Source organism: Cimex lectularius, unplaced genomic scaffold, assembly GCF_000648675.2.
Source record: "Cimex lectularius strain Harlan isolate CLEC.00 unplaced genomic scaffold, Clec_2.1 scaffold285, whole genome shotgun sequence".
Lineage (NCBI taxonomy): Eukaryota > Metazoa > Arthropoda > Insecta > Hemiptera > Cimicidae > Cimex > Cimex lectularius.
The window spans coordinates 407,282-419,962 of NW_019392999.1; the positions used below are offsets into that span (position 1 = coordinate 407,282).

Sequence of the window (12,681 nt, forward strand, 5' to 3'; positions counted from 1 at the left end):
CACACCAGACCGCATCTCACGATTTCTGAATAATCATCGACTAACGGTCACTAATCACCACACATTATTGATAAATTTGATTCCTTTTATTATATTTTTATTGCAATCTACATAATAAAAATAAACAAACGCTGTAAAATGATAAATTCAGATAGTTAATTTGAGCAATTGAACGACTACAAAATAACGCTAAAATCACTACTATATCAAAATTTTGACCATTTTCTGACCTGCTTTCCTTACATTGTGTTTATTAATATATGCAAAAAGCATGTTTTCTTTTCAAAAATTTTGTCCTGTGCATTTTCAGTTAGGGCCGTAGTCAAATATTTTATGCGCCATTTTCCTTTTGGTTTGAAAATATATTCATTGTCCTCGCCAGCAGGTACTCGGAGTAGAAGTTTCCATGGTGAATTCTGTATCCAACATGGATTAATACAAAATCCTGCTGGGCGAGCTCCAATAATTATTTAGAAAAGAAAATACATTATTAATAAAAGAAATAAGGTACTACCTGTTGTAGAAGGAGGAAGAGTTGTCGATAAAAGAATCTCAGAGGAGAACAAACACTATGTTGATAGTACATAGTGGCGCCAATGATTCAGACTGAACGTTGAACAACATAAAAGCGATAGTCAAAGGTATTGGTTAAAAAAGGATCGATACAAAGCATCGCTGCTTCGATAGTATCGAGGTACTGTTTGTATCCTTATCATGACTTGTCACGTCAACGTTTCTTCGTCATGACCGGCAAGTTCCCCGAGCTGAAGAACGATCGCCTCCTGAGGGCGGCCAGGGGCGAGAAAGTGGACAAAGTGCCCGTCTGGATAATGCGTCAGGCCGGCCGCTACCTCCCGGAGTTCCGCGAGCTCAGGAGCAGACACGACTTCTTCGAGATATGCCGGACTCCGGAGCTCGCCTGCCGGATCACCCTCCAGCCCGTGGAACGCTTCCAGGACTTGGACGCTGCCATAATTTTCTCCGACATACTAGTCGTACCCCAGGCGATGGGCATGACTGTCGAGATGAGGCCTGGCGTGGGACCGGTCCTGCCGGAACCGTTGGCCTGCCCTGATGATATCGACAGACTCACTTATCCGGTAGATGTCACAAAAACACTCGGTTATGTTATGGAAGCGATAACTTTGACAAGAACCAGACTAGAAGGGAGAGTTCCTCTTATAGGATTTTCAGGTGCGCCTTGGACGCTCATGTGCTACATGATTGAAGGTGGAGGGTCGAAAACTATGTCCAAATCCAAAGCATGGCTCTACAAATATCCTAAAGACAGCATGCAGCTTTTAAAAAATCTCACAGACGTTGTTAGTGACTATTTGGTAGAACAGGCGAAATCCGGGGCGCAGCTGTTACAAGTCTTCGAATCTAATGCGGAATACCTAGGCCCTGACCTTTTCGCACAATTCGCCCTCCCTTGTATAAAAGAGATCGCATTAAATGTAAAGCAAGCCCTTAAAAAAGAAAATTTAGACGTTCCGATGACAATATTTGCAAAAGGCGCACACTACGCCCTGAAAGAATTGTCTCAAAGCGGTTATGAAGTTGTCGGTGTAGATTGGACTGTCGATCCAAGGAGGGCGAGAGAGCTCACAGACAATTCAGTCACGCTTCAAGGAAACCTGGATCCTTGCCTCTTATATGCGCCTCAAGACTTCATAAAATCTTCGGCTCAGGAAATGGTGAAAAGATTTGGAATGTCAAAATACATCGCTAATCTCGGACACGGAATATATCCTGACATGGACCCCGAACATGTCGAAACTTTTCTCAAAGCCGTGCATTCAAGTAGTTAGTATTATTTTATATCAACTGGTGGAAGTTAATAATTTTTTAAATATTTTGTCAACTTTTAAGTTGTTTTGTTGAGAAATAAATATTTATTGTACAAACATTATTTTTAAAAATTTCATCTCAATCTCGCCCTTCTATAAAAGACATCACCTCGAATGTATGAACTAAAAAAAAAGTCTCAGAAATAAAAACCTATATTGTGATCCTTACCGATCATTTTGGTCTGTAAGTCTGCATTTTTTTCCATTATACAGCACATATTAGGTCGTTAAACATGTTTTTGTGCATTAACTAATTGGTGATATTAAATTTTCCATTTTAATCCTTATTCAACTCACCAACTGACTGCCTTTCTTCCCATTTTATAAATCTCACTGAAAATGTCGGAAGAAAAAACTCATTTGTGGTGGGAGAAAAAAAAAGTGTGAAGGCAGTGGGCCGAGTAAGGTGAAAATGTCGTGCATCGTAACACTGCAGCGTTTTGGTTCAGGCGGTTCAATTCTGGGAACAACAGCCTTCAAGATAAGCCTAGATCTGGTCATCCTTCAGTGGTGGATGATACTGAATTAGTTGAGTCAGTAAATAAGGACCCATATACGACCACTCGATGATTATCACCCGAATAGGGGGTTTCAAATGCAACCATTTAATAAAGCTTTATGTCCAAAATATACAACCCAAATCAGATCCTCATGACTTTTCAACCGCTCAAGCATGAGTTGATATCTGTAAAAGTTTGTTTCAAAATCCAAAAGATGGTATATTTTGGAAAAGAATTGTAATGAGCAATGAAAAATGGATATTTTTAAAAAATCCTACCCACCAAAAACCGTGTTTACTGCAAGGTGCAGAGGTTTACCAAGATTGATTTGGAAAAAATATTATGCTTTGTGTTTGGTGGAAATATGATGGGTGTGCACTTCGAGCTGATTCCGGTTGGCAGGGCTATTGATGCAGAGCTTTACTATGAACAACTCGAAAAAGTATATGGGGGTTTTAAAAGACAAACGCCCAGCTTTGCTCAATCAGGATAAAGCAATATTTCAGCAAGACAACACTCCTGCCCATCTATCACATTTAGAAAGAAAAGTTTTCAGAAATGAAGGACGTTGGCATCTCGCCCCACCTTCCTTACATCCCTGACATCGTACTGTCCGACTACGGTCTTTTCTAGTCAATGCACATTTATGAAAGGCCTGAACTTTGGAAACTACGAGGATATCAAATTAGGATGTGAAGAGTTCTTCACCTCGAAAACAAGGACTGGTATCACCATCAAATTCAACTTCAGGCAGAAAGATGGGTTCAAGTAGTTGATAAAGATGGCCTATATTTTGAGGAATAATTTTCATGTTTACATTTTATACTGAAATTTAAATAAAATTTAAATTACGCACGACTTTGGTAACGACCTAGTAATACACCGTCTGCCGATATATCTGCACATCTTTGATGGGTTGGTCGGTCAGATGTGTTTCGGCCTTTTTTCTACATGTCTGATAGGCGACCTATATGAGGATAGGCAGGTCAAGATGATCGGTAAGGATTATAAATTCAGCACTCTGAAGACCCACAGGAAAAAAATCTCACAAAAAATGAGTTTGCTTTCTTAGAAACAGAATATATCTGGATATTTCTCAATTGTAATATTTATAAAAATTAATTCGCAATATCAAATTTATATTAGTACTTTTTGCATATACTTACAATTTCTCCTTGATGTTAACAATTTAAAAAATATATATACTGAAATAAAAAAACAAGTTTACTTTATTCATTTGTACTTAGTAAAATTCAATTAAAATAAATTCTTATACTAACTTTGTTTCTTCTTGGGGAGAAAAAAAGGGTAGGGGAAGAATTTGGCCAGGTTTCGGTAACTCGCCGAATGCCTGAAAATGAAAAAAAGAATGCCTGAACACTGCCACTTTATTACAATACAAGGAAAAAGAATTTATTGAAAATTAGTAACACTGCCAGATATTTTTATATATAAATATATACAGATAAAATAATAGACAATTACAGAGATAGATGGTAATTAAACATATTTGTCTATTTCTTGAAGCCTATCACCTCCCAGTCAACATATTTATAAGAGTGGCTTTTTCCTTCTCTTTTTTCCTCACGACGTCCATCGATCTTGATTTCCACGAGCTCTTCCTTAGTTTGATCGGCCTACTTCCAACATACCTCCCTGAAATAAAATACAAACGAATTGAGAAGATGTGAGATTTTTTCGTATAGGGTCTGTGAGGAACACACACAGGAACTACACCAAAGTGTAGTTTGGTAATTGCCAATCATTTTTGCCTGCCTATCTTAAATAGTTTTTAAAAAGATGGGTCGGTTGTAACAACAGGTAGTTATAAATTACAGTGACACAACTAGAGATGTGACTCTGGAACAGCATAAAATCCTTGACTAAACAAGAAAAAAGCTGACAACTCAAAATAGGATGATTTTAAGCTCAATACAGAACTAAGATATGCCACTTTTTGTGAATGGTGAGTGTTTTTCAGCCAATTCAAAAGTGGCACATGGTGCTGCTTAGCAGAGAGTCCACCTACAGTTGTGTCTTTTTTCCTGTAGCATCGCATTCCCGAATACTTATAAAAAGGAAAAAAACACTAAATAATCTGGTTTGTATAATTTTTAGACTTGTGTCATTTTTCTTATGGATGCATAATATAGACTAAGTTAATATTTAAAATATTGTACAATAATGATTACCATTCATTTCTTTTGTAGCTCTGATGAAATCCTGAGGGTCTTTGAAACTCACGAAACCGAAACCTTTTGTTTTATTGGTCCTTTTATCCCTGACAACTCGAGCTTTTAAAAATGATGAGTATTTTGAAAAAGCACGTGTCAGTACTTCATCTGTCACATCATTTCCTAAATCTCCGCAAAAGAGGCGAAAATCATCTAAAAATAATTATTAAATTTGTATTGCTATTAATTATACACAAAATTTAAAAAAAGTTTAAGTTACCATCTTCCCATTCAGCGAGGGTTTGATCTTCCCAGGTTTGACCCCCTGCTGTTCTAATGAGCTTTTTATTCTTCTTTTCTTTTCTTCTAGAAAGATGGTAACTCAACTCGGCAGCCTTTTTGCTCAACTTCTGCATTCTCTTTGCCTCCTCCAGTGTTTCTTGGTTTGGCAAAATTGGATTCACTGGTGTGGGTTCGGTTTCATAAATGGAGAGGTCCATTTGTGGGTTGACGTACATCATCGGTGAACCACTGTCGATCAAATTACATTATAATATAGTTTTTAACAAAAGAAAAAACAACCCGTTACCTTAATACTGCAGGAACGTTTGACGATTTTGGGGAATCGTCGGGAACAGTCACTTGAGGAGGTGGTGGCGGAATGAACCTTGTTTGCGGTATTGAAGGCGTTTGAAAAGTGCTGGCAGTGGTAGCAGTGTAATTTGACTGAATTTGCACCATTGGAGGAACCATTAGACTAAACGTAGGAGGGAGGCCGGCTAAAAGCAAAAACAAATTAGTAACAATTTTCTAAATGTTCAACAAAATAAAAAGTACATGGTGGAATTGGAGGGCCGGGGATTGATCCAACTTGGGGCAGACTACTTCCCCTGTAAACGGATCCATTGTAATCTAGGTTCGGCCTCTGTACATCTATTGCTGTAAAATAATACAAAAACAATTGATAAGGGAATAAATTGTTTAGTGCAGATAAAATGCATTGAAGTCTTGTTAGCAACAGGTCTGACTTCTAACGATTTAAGTGGAATTGGAGGAGACAGGAGGAACCAGGCCAATGGTAAAAAAATTTTTTGGCTTACCTGCAAGTTGTTTTTGAGCGTCGTTGAAAGTGCTGGTGCTTATCACCCTTGGACCAATAGCACCAACTTCAGGTATCGGAAGACCAATTTCTTCCTCAAACCTGAAAATAAAATAAAAACAATACTAAATTATCAAGGTATGTATAATTCTAAATAATATTTTTCAGTTATTTCATCACTCTATTCCACATTATATGACGGTTAGTGCAAAGTATGGAGAATTGTTAAACGATGTAAGGTCTTTTTACTCAACCTTCTGCACCAACAGGTTTGACAGAAAATACACATAGTTCTAAGGGCCAACTAAATTTGTCTAAATGCACCAAACATGTTAAACATAAGAAAGATCTAAGAGATCTAAATTTACGTGATTACATAAAATGATCACTTGGTCAATCATGGTCTATCACACGTCATACTACTACTCTGTCTCAGTTACTTTTCTTCTGTGGTACTTTAATGAGGAATGGCTGGTAAACAGAATTTCAGTCAATTCCTGCTGAGTGATTTTTGTTTTTCAGTTTACAACAGGTAAGAACCACTGAGGGATTTAAATGACAGGCCTTTAGCTACAGCAGTATTTTATATATATTTGTTCACTTTGTCATCATCGCCTATAAAACAATTACATTAATCTGTACAAATTTATTATTAATTGATATTGCCCTAGTTTTGCGCAATATTAAAAGACCCATTTATTGATCAAATAAAAACTGCAGCCATGCCTTCGGCTGATGATGTTCACAAGGTAGCAAAAAGCACAGTAAAACACTCACTCCTGGAACTAAAGACATTTAATTACATCCCTGTATGATAGTTCCATTGAAAACCACCATTATACACCATTTTATTATTATTTTGGGATGCCAGTGTTTAAAAAAAAAAATTGTAAATATATCGGTTTTGAATGCAGGGCCACTGGATTCGAACCTGGAAGCTTTGCGTGATGAGTACCGTGTCAAAACCTAAACCATTGAGGCCACCAATCCACCATTTTTCGTTATTATTGAACTATTTTAATCCAGTGTTATTTTCTTTTCCCTATACATTTGTTGTTACCGCTGAGCATATTCTTATTTCGTGCACAGACTGCTCAAAAACCAAACAGGACACCAAGGTCAATATTTATGGAAAAAAATTAAAGATTAAATTTGCACAAAATATATTAAAAAATTGGGAATAGTAGATACACAAAAAGCCAAAAGATAACCAACTTGGCCACATTTAAATAAGATTGCTCTTTTGAAAATAGTACGTTTTGGGGAAATCTTTCATCTTGGTCTTTGACAAACCTAAAACCATTCCAATCTTTCGAGGCGACGAGTATTTTCGAGAACACAGCAAAATGTTTCCGACAAAATCCAATAAGACCAGTTGTGTAAACAATATCAAAACAACACTGACAAAGCAAAAAAAAAAAAAAAAAAAAAAAAATTGAGAATCACATTAAGAGACAATACGTACAAATTTCTTGAGATGATGTTGATAGATCTGCTACCAGTTACACATGCAGATACGCATGTTTATTAACTAAAAACATGCATACCCCCACTGCTAGCACACCCATCAACATCAACCCAAGAAATTCATAAAACTGACCAAGACATCAAATGAAAATAATATTAACAACAAAATTAAGATATTTGTTCTCATATTAAGTGCTATAACTTGGTTATTTTTTGACCCATTTAAAATCTGATTGCACCATCGTTTCCATTGTAATAAAATCTTTTAAAACAGTGGGTAAAAAAATAAAGTTCTCATTTAAAATTTCAAAGTTGTACTGGCTCTGAAATGTCTTAGCAACAAATATTTTAAAAAAGCAGTACAAATTTAAAATTATAATAAAAACATTAAATACACATTTTTTGTGTTTTCATAGTGTTATCAGTTCAAGAGAAATTCAGGCAGCCCATCTAAAAAGGTCACCCTGCATAAAGCACCTATGCAGCTCTGGACACCCTCCCAATCGCCCAACTTAAATCCTACCTATATAATTATAATTTTTGAAATGATTAGAGTAGTGTAATATAGAAATTAGTCAAAAAATACAAATACAAATGCAACATACAAGTCAAGATGAATTTACAACAGTAAAAATTCATCTACCAAGTAAAAAGTTTGTGATATCTACCACTTTTTGAGTATTTTAGAAAAAATATGTTTATTAGTCGCAATTTTGAAATTAGCTGCCAAATAAAAAACAACACATTGGGTGATAGTGCCACCTTTGTAGGTCTTGGTGTAGGATATCTGTAGCTGATTCGTCCTGATCACCATTTATTTTATAAGTAGCCGAATCCTTGTATGACATGACAACACAAGAAGAAAATCATTACACATGAGAAAGTGAGAATGCCAGACATCTTAAAATAGTTTCTGCACAGTGTCCTTCATTTGAAATTAAATACAATCCGTACTGCTCTCTTTTGAAGAGAAAACACCCTCCTCCAATGGCAGGCCATGGTCAACAAATCAGGGTGTTACTGGAGAAAATCCTTATAGAGTTGGAGCTTGGAATTCAACGGAATATAATCACGGAGTCAAAACAGAAAGTAATATGAAGAGGCAAATTTCTTATACAATATAAATTTGTGGGTTGAGTGTTTTAAATCAGACTGAACATTGAGTCCCAAAAAGCTGTGACATCAACCTCTTCAATCATATTCCCCTTTAAAGTTGGAATAATTTAAAAAGGGTCATAAAAAAGTGGAGAAATCAAACTGCATAGAAAAGACCTAAATGTTAACAAGAGCAAGCACTCGTGGGATCATATTGGAAGACAGCTTAAAAAACATTAGTTTGAAAACAGAAACCATCTAAAAGATATTTTATGGGAGTGAACTAATAGACAAGGGGGAAAATAGTTCTATTGATTAAAAACTTTTTTAGAGGTAATAAAAAGTAGAGATGGACATACAGATTACAGTAATCTCATTATCTGTGCTTTTCGTCTCCGTGCATTCACTTATCTGAGGTTGCATAGTTGAGTTAATATTTTTTAAGCCACTAATAATTTTTTGTGATTTGTTCTGATGTCGTGCATAGGTCCATACCTGTTTTGTACATACGCATATATTGTTTTTCTGTATGGAATAAACTTTATGTATGTTACTGTACATTTTATTTTTCTTATTAAAAAAAATTAAATATGTACATAAGTTCATACATAATATTGGCGATATGCACACAGAAAGTATGTGATTGGTGTGCAGATAGAAGAAAATGCTTTGAAGCCAGAAATTCAAGGTATTTCCTATTATCTGCGGTTCTTGTTCTGATGATGCTTAGTCTGTCCCCCCCCCCAGATGAGACTGAGATAAAATTTAGACAAGTGTCAGTAAATAAACAAATGAATAATAATCTGTTCAAAGACTTTTTTTGTTTAAACACATAACTTTAGCGCCGTTGTTTAATTTCTACGTATTGAATACTAACATTTATATTGTTTTTGTTGTTGATTAAAGTTTAAAGTTGGAGCTGCAACAGTTTAGGCATTGACATGTTGTTCATCACTGCAAGGTAAAGGTCCCAGGTTGGAATCCAGCAGCCCTGCATTCGAACCCGACATAATTACAAATAAGCTTCTTTTTATTTTTATTTTTCAAAAACACCGATACCCTAAAGGTTGATAAGACCTCCGCAAGACATTGTGTTGTTAATCAATTTATCCCATTATTATTTTAATTTAAAGGGAGTGCTTCAATTTTTCAGAGACTGTTTACTGAGTGTATTCTCAGAATGTGACAGTTTTATAGAAAGCATTAATCAATAAGGATGTTCCCATCCCAACATTGACCATCAAAAACCAGCCTATTTCCTAGCCTTTCTTGTAAACCACACATCTCCCAAATTTCCCAATGCTGTATTGCATCTCTCATTCAATTCCGCCGGTCCTGGCTCCTTCTACCTTTCACCACTCATAAACCCCTTGTCTCTTCCCTCCTCTTCGACCACAGCATATGATATGACTAATGAACTGTTTTATTCACCCCCCTCCCATGTAAAAAGTATTGTACCTATAATCAGAGTCTTGGTTGAGAGTGTCTTGAGCGGGATTCAAACCCACGACCTTCCGCTCAATACGCCGTTGCTCTAACCACTTGTAATAACTAACACTATCTGTACGAAGAGATTCGCTTTGTTCCAGAGGATTTTTACACAAAATAAAACACTCACCATGGTATTCATGAGCCGATATTTATCTTGCAAAACTATTATTTAAGAAATAATTTTTCTTAAATATTTTATTTATATAATTTGTACAAGGCCAAGCCAGGTGTCATAGGGTATGGATTTATTACATACTTAATCTTGTAGCAAATTTAAAATTAATTAACAATTAAATTCATAATTTTGTTAATTAATAATTAAAAAACTAATGAGTGCAAGGGCAGGGCTTATAGAATTTTTTCGATAATATGTTTTTGATAAGTTGTTTTTTTAATCTTTTTTTTAACATTTTCTAAATAAGGATTGTTGGGATTTTTACTGTTAACGTGCGTTGACAATATCTATTATTACGCTTATTGTTAGATTTGTACGGTATTGTTTTAACGAAAGATGCTTTGAGCTGCTAATTTATTTATTTAGTTGCTGATGAAGTAATTTACCATTTTAAATATGAGATGTGGTTTTGCAATGAGTTTAACTGTTATTGGTTAGAAAATTCTCTTTGTGGTTATTAGAATTTAGCATTATTTTTACATTTTAATTAATTGTACTTTTTATCTAAGGTCTTGGTTGAGATGAAAAAGCTAGTGTCACCCAAGACCTTCGGCTCAATATGCCTCTGCTCAAACCACTTGAGCTACCATGACTTTGATCCCTCAGACACCAACTCCCCATCTCAAACTACAACCTTTTGAATTTTCCCTCTTTTTGCCATATTTTCGAATGAGGTGAAATCAAGATTCGATTCTTGGTGATTTATGAAGTGGGCATGAGTAGACAGCAAGTATAAGCACTTCTGTGGGGGCCGCGGTAGCCGAGTGGTTAAGGCGTCAGACTCTTGGCTAGTAGATCCCGCGATCGTGGGTTCGATCCCCACCATCGCCTCTGGACTTTTTCTGATGCCCAAGGGGACCGGTGGCCGCAATTGAAAGAAATTGACACGGCACTCATCAATGGAAGGAGCGGGATCAGACCTCAGCGACCCTGAATTTGGTCCCAACCCCCTTCAAAAATGAGTTTCTTTGTTGGAAGAACACCGGCTCACCGGCGGCTCAAATTCACACTTGTGTTGAGAGCCCCCATACAATGGAGCCAGGGATAAAGTACAATAAGCTGTACAGCTGCAGTGCTCAGGGGGAACTCCTCCAGTTCCTGGTATCCATTGTAATAAAAAATAATAATAATAAAAAATAAATAAAATAAAAAAACACTTCTGTGATATTAATCCATATATGTATTTAGTAGTCATAATTGGCAGTCTTAATTATAATAAGTCAAAGTCACGAAAGCTCAAGTATTGAGCTGAAGTGGGTTCGAATCTGGCTTGTGATGCTAGCTTTTCCATCTCAACCAAGACCTTAGATAAAAAGTATAATCAATTAAAATAGTCCACGATATTACTAGATCCTTTTAATACATAAGAAAACTTTCTCAACTTTTAATTTGACAGGTTTTGATTACGATCGCATTCTTTATTACTACTTTTTTTTTTTTTAATGGCTGGCTACCAATATGATTTCACATCAGCCCCTAATTCACTTTGAGGGCCAATGGGGTATTCAATATCCATCAGCTCTCTTCCTTACTCATTCACTCAACAAACAACTATATAACTATACATTCAAATAAACAAATGTATATACAGATGAACACTCTGTGCAGCTACACAATAATAATATATGTTATATGTGGTGATTAGTGACCGTTAGCCAATGATTATTTGGAGATCGTGAGGTGCGGTCTGGTGTGACGTAGGTTTTAGAAAAACATTTTCTTTACCATGCCAATGTTTTGATCTTTGTTGAGATATCTTCAAGGCTCAAAGTATTTGTTTTCTGTGTAAATGTGTCATTCTTGTCTGTCGTGAAAATGTTTCTCTAAAACCTACGTCACATCAGACCGCACCTCACGATCTCCAAATAATCTATATTATATTTACAATATTTACAGATGAGGAAACACCCGTTTCCCTTAAAAATCGAAATAGGGTGCTCAAAACCCATTCCCGTGCCCAAATACTTTAAGCCCGGTGTCATGCCTACTAGGGGCCAAAGCGTAACACTCGCTCAACCAAGTACATCACACTGAGGGCACGGTGGGGTATTTCCCAGTGACTCGAGCGAGATACTCTTGACAACGATAAGCTTCTCGGACGATCCGGCCTATCGACGCTGCCAATATTCCTTATTACCCGTGCAGCATCACAGGGCCGGGTCTTAAATTCTTACTATTCGTACTATTATTTTTAATTTTTTATTAACTATATTTTGTATTGTGTTTTATGTCAATTTATAAACTTTATTGTTATTCTTAGGGGACTCTAGTCCCAGAATGAAAATTTCTCTCTCTCTCTCTCTCTCTCACACACACACACTCTCTCTCTCTCTTTCACACACACACACACTCTCTCTCTCTCTCTCTCTCTCTCTCTCTCTCTCTCTCTCTCTTTCGGATGTAGTGATCGGCAAGCAGTTCATGGTAAAATTGGATCAGGGATATGGTCCCAGGCAAGGTATTTTAAGTACCATTCTCTCAGGGTCTAACATTCTCATGTTTTATTATATTTCTATACACTTCTAGACAAAAAAAGCAACTTAGATACTTTTGTAAGCCCACCCATAGAACTATATCCCTGATCCACTTCTAGAGTTAGAAAGTATATATATACCTGCTCATTTCGTCTTGCATCTTTTTAAATTTGTCTTCGGCAAGCCCGGACATTTCGGCGTCGTTGGACGATCCCTCGTTTTAGAAGAAAACAACGGAATTTAAAAAATCCGTACGACTCGAAATTCTTTGTATAATGGATTCTCCCAAGGGTTACAGTTTTGTTGTGGTTTATAACTATAACCAGTAAAAAGGTTATACCGACATTGCATTTTTT

The 12,681-nt window shown here is 36.3% G+C and overlaps 2 protein-coding genes across 5 annotated transcripts in view; one reads left to right on the forward strand and one right to left on the reverse strand.

Annotated features, from left to right (window-relative positions):
* The window catches only part of LOC106666468 (RNA-binding protein 42), a 51,273-nt gene extending 38,647 nt beyond the window's left edge, over positions 1-12,626 (reverse strand). For 2 of the 4 annotated variants that reach the window (XR_002910817.1, XR_001340431.2), the window contains exons 1-9: positions 12,466-12,626; positions 5,625-5,725; positions 5,362-5,463; positions 5,114-5,303; positions 4,805-5,055; positions 4,543-4,737; positions 3,836-4,006; positions 3,631-3,701; positions 3,517-3,555 (exon numbers count right to left, since the gene is read on the reverse strand). Coding sequence is in view for 1 of the 4 variants with exons in the window: in XM_014393679.2 (XP_014249165.1) it covers positions 3,882-4,006; positions 4,543-4,737; positions 4,805-5,055; positions 5,114-5,303; positions 5,362-5,463; positions 5,625-5,725; positions 12,466-12,518 (1,017 nt within the window). In the remaining 3 variants the exon portion in view is untranslated. The other 2 variants (XR_001340432.2, XM_014393679.2) reach the window with 2 other exon arrangements.
* Positions 683-2,316, forward strand: LOC106666467 (uroporphyrinogen decarboxylase). Its single transcript, XM_014393678.2, has one exon. It carries the CDS (start codon positions 744-746, stop codon positions 1,809-1,811), a length of 1,068 nt encoding a protein of 355 aa, XP_014249164.1. The 5' UTR covers positions 683-743; the 3' UTR covers positions 1,812-2,316.
* Positions 12,627-12,681: the final 55 nt, after the last annotated feature.

Bases quoted from the DNA above. Each gene is read 5' to 3' on its own strand.
- LOC106666467 (XM_014393678.2), top strand. From the start codon at position 744: ATGACCGGCAAGTTCCCCGAGCTGAAGAACGATCGCCTCCTGAGGGCG.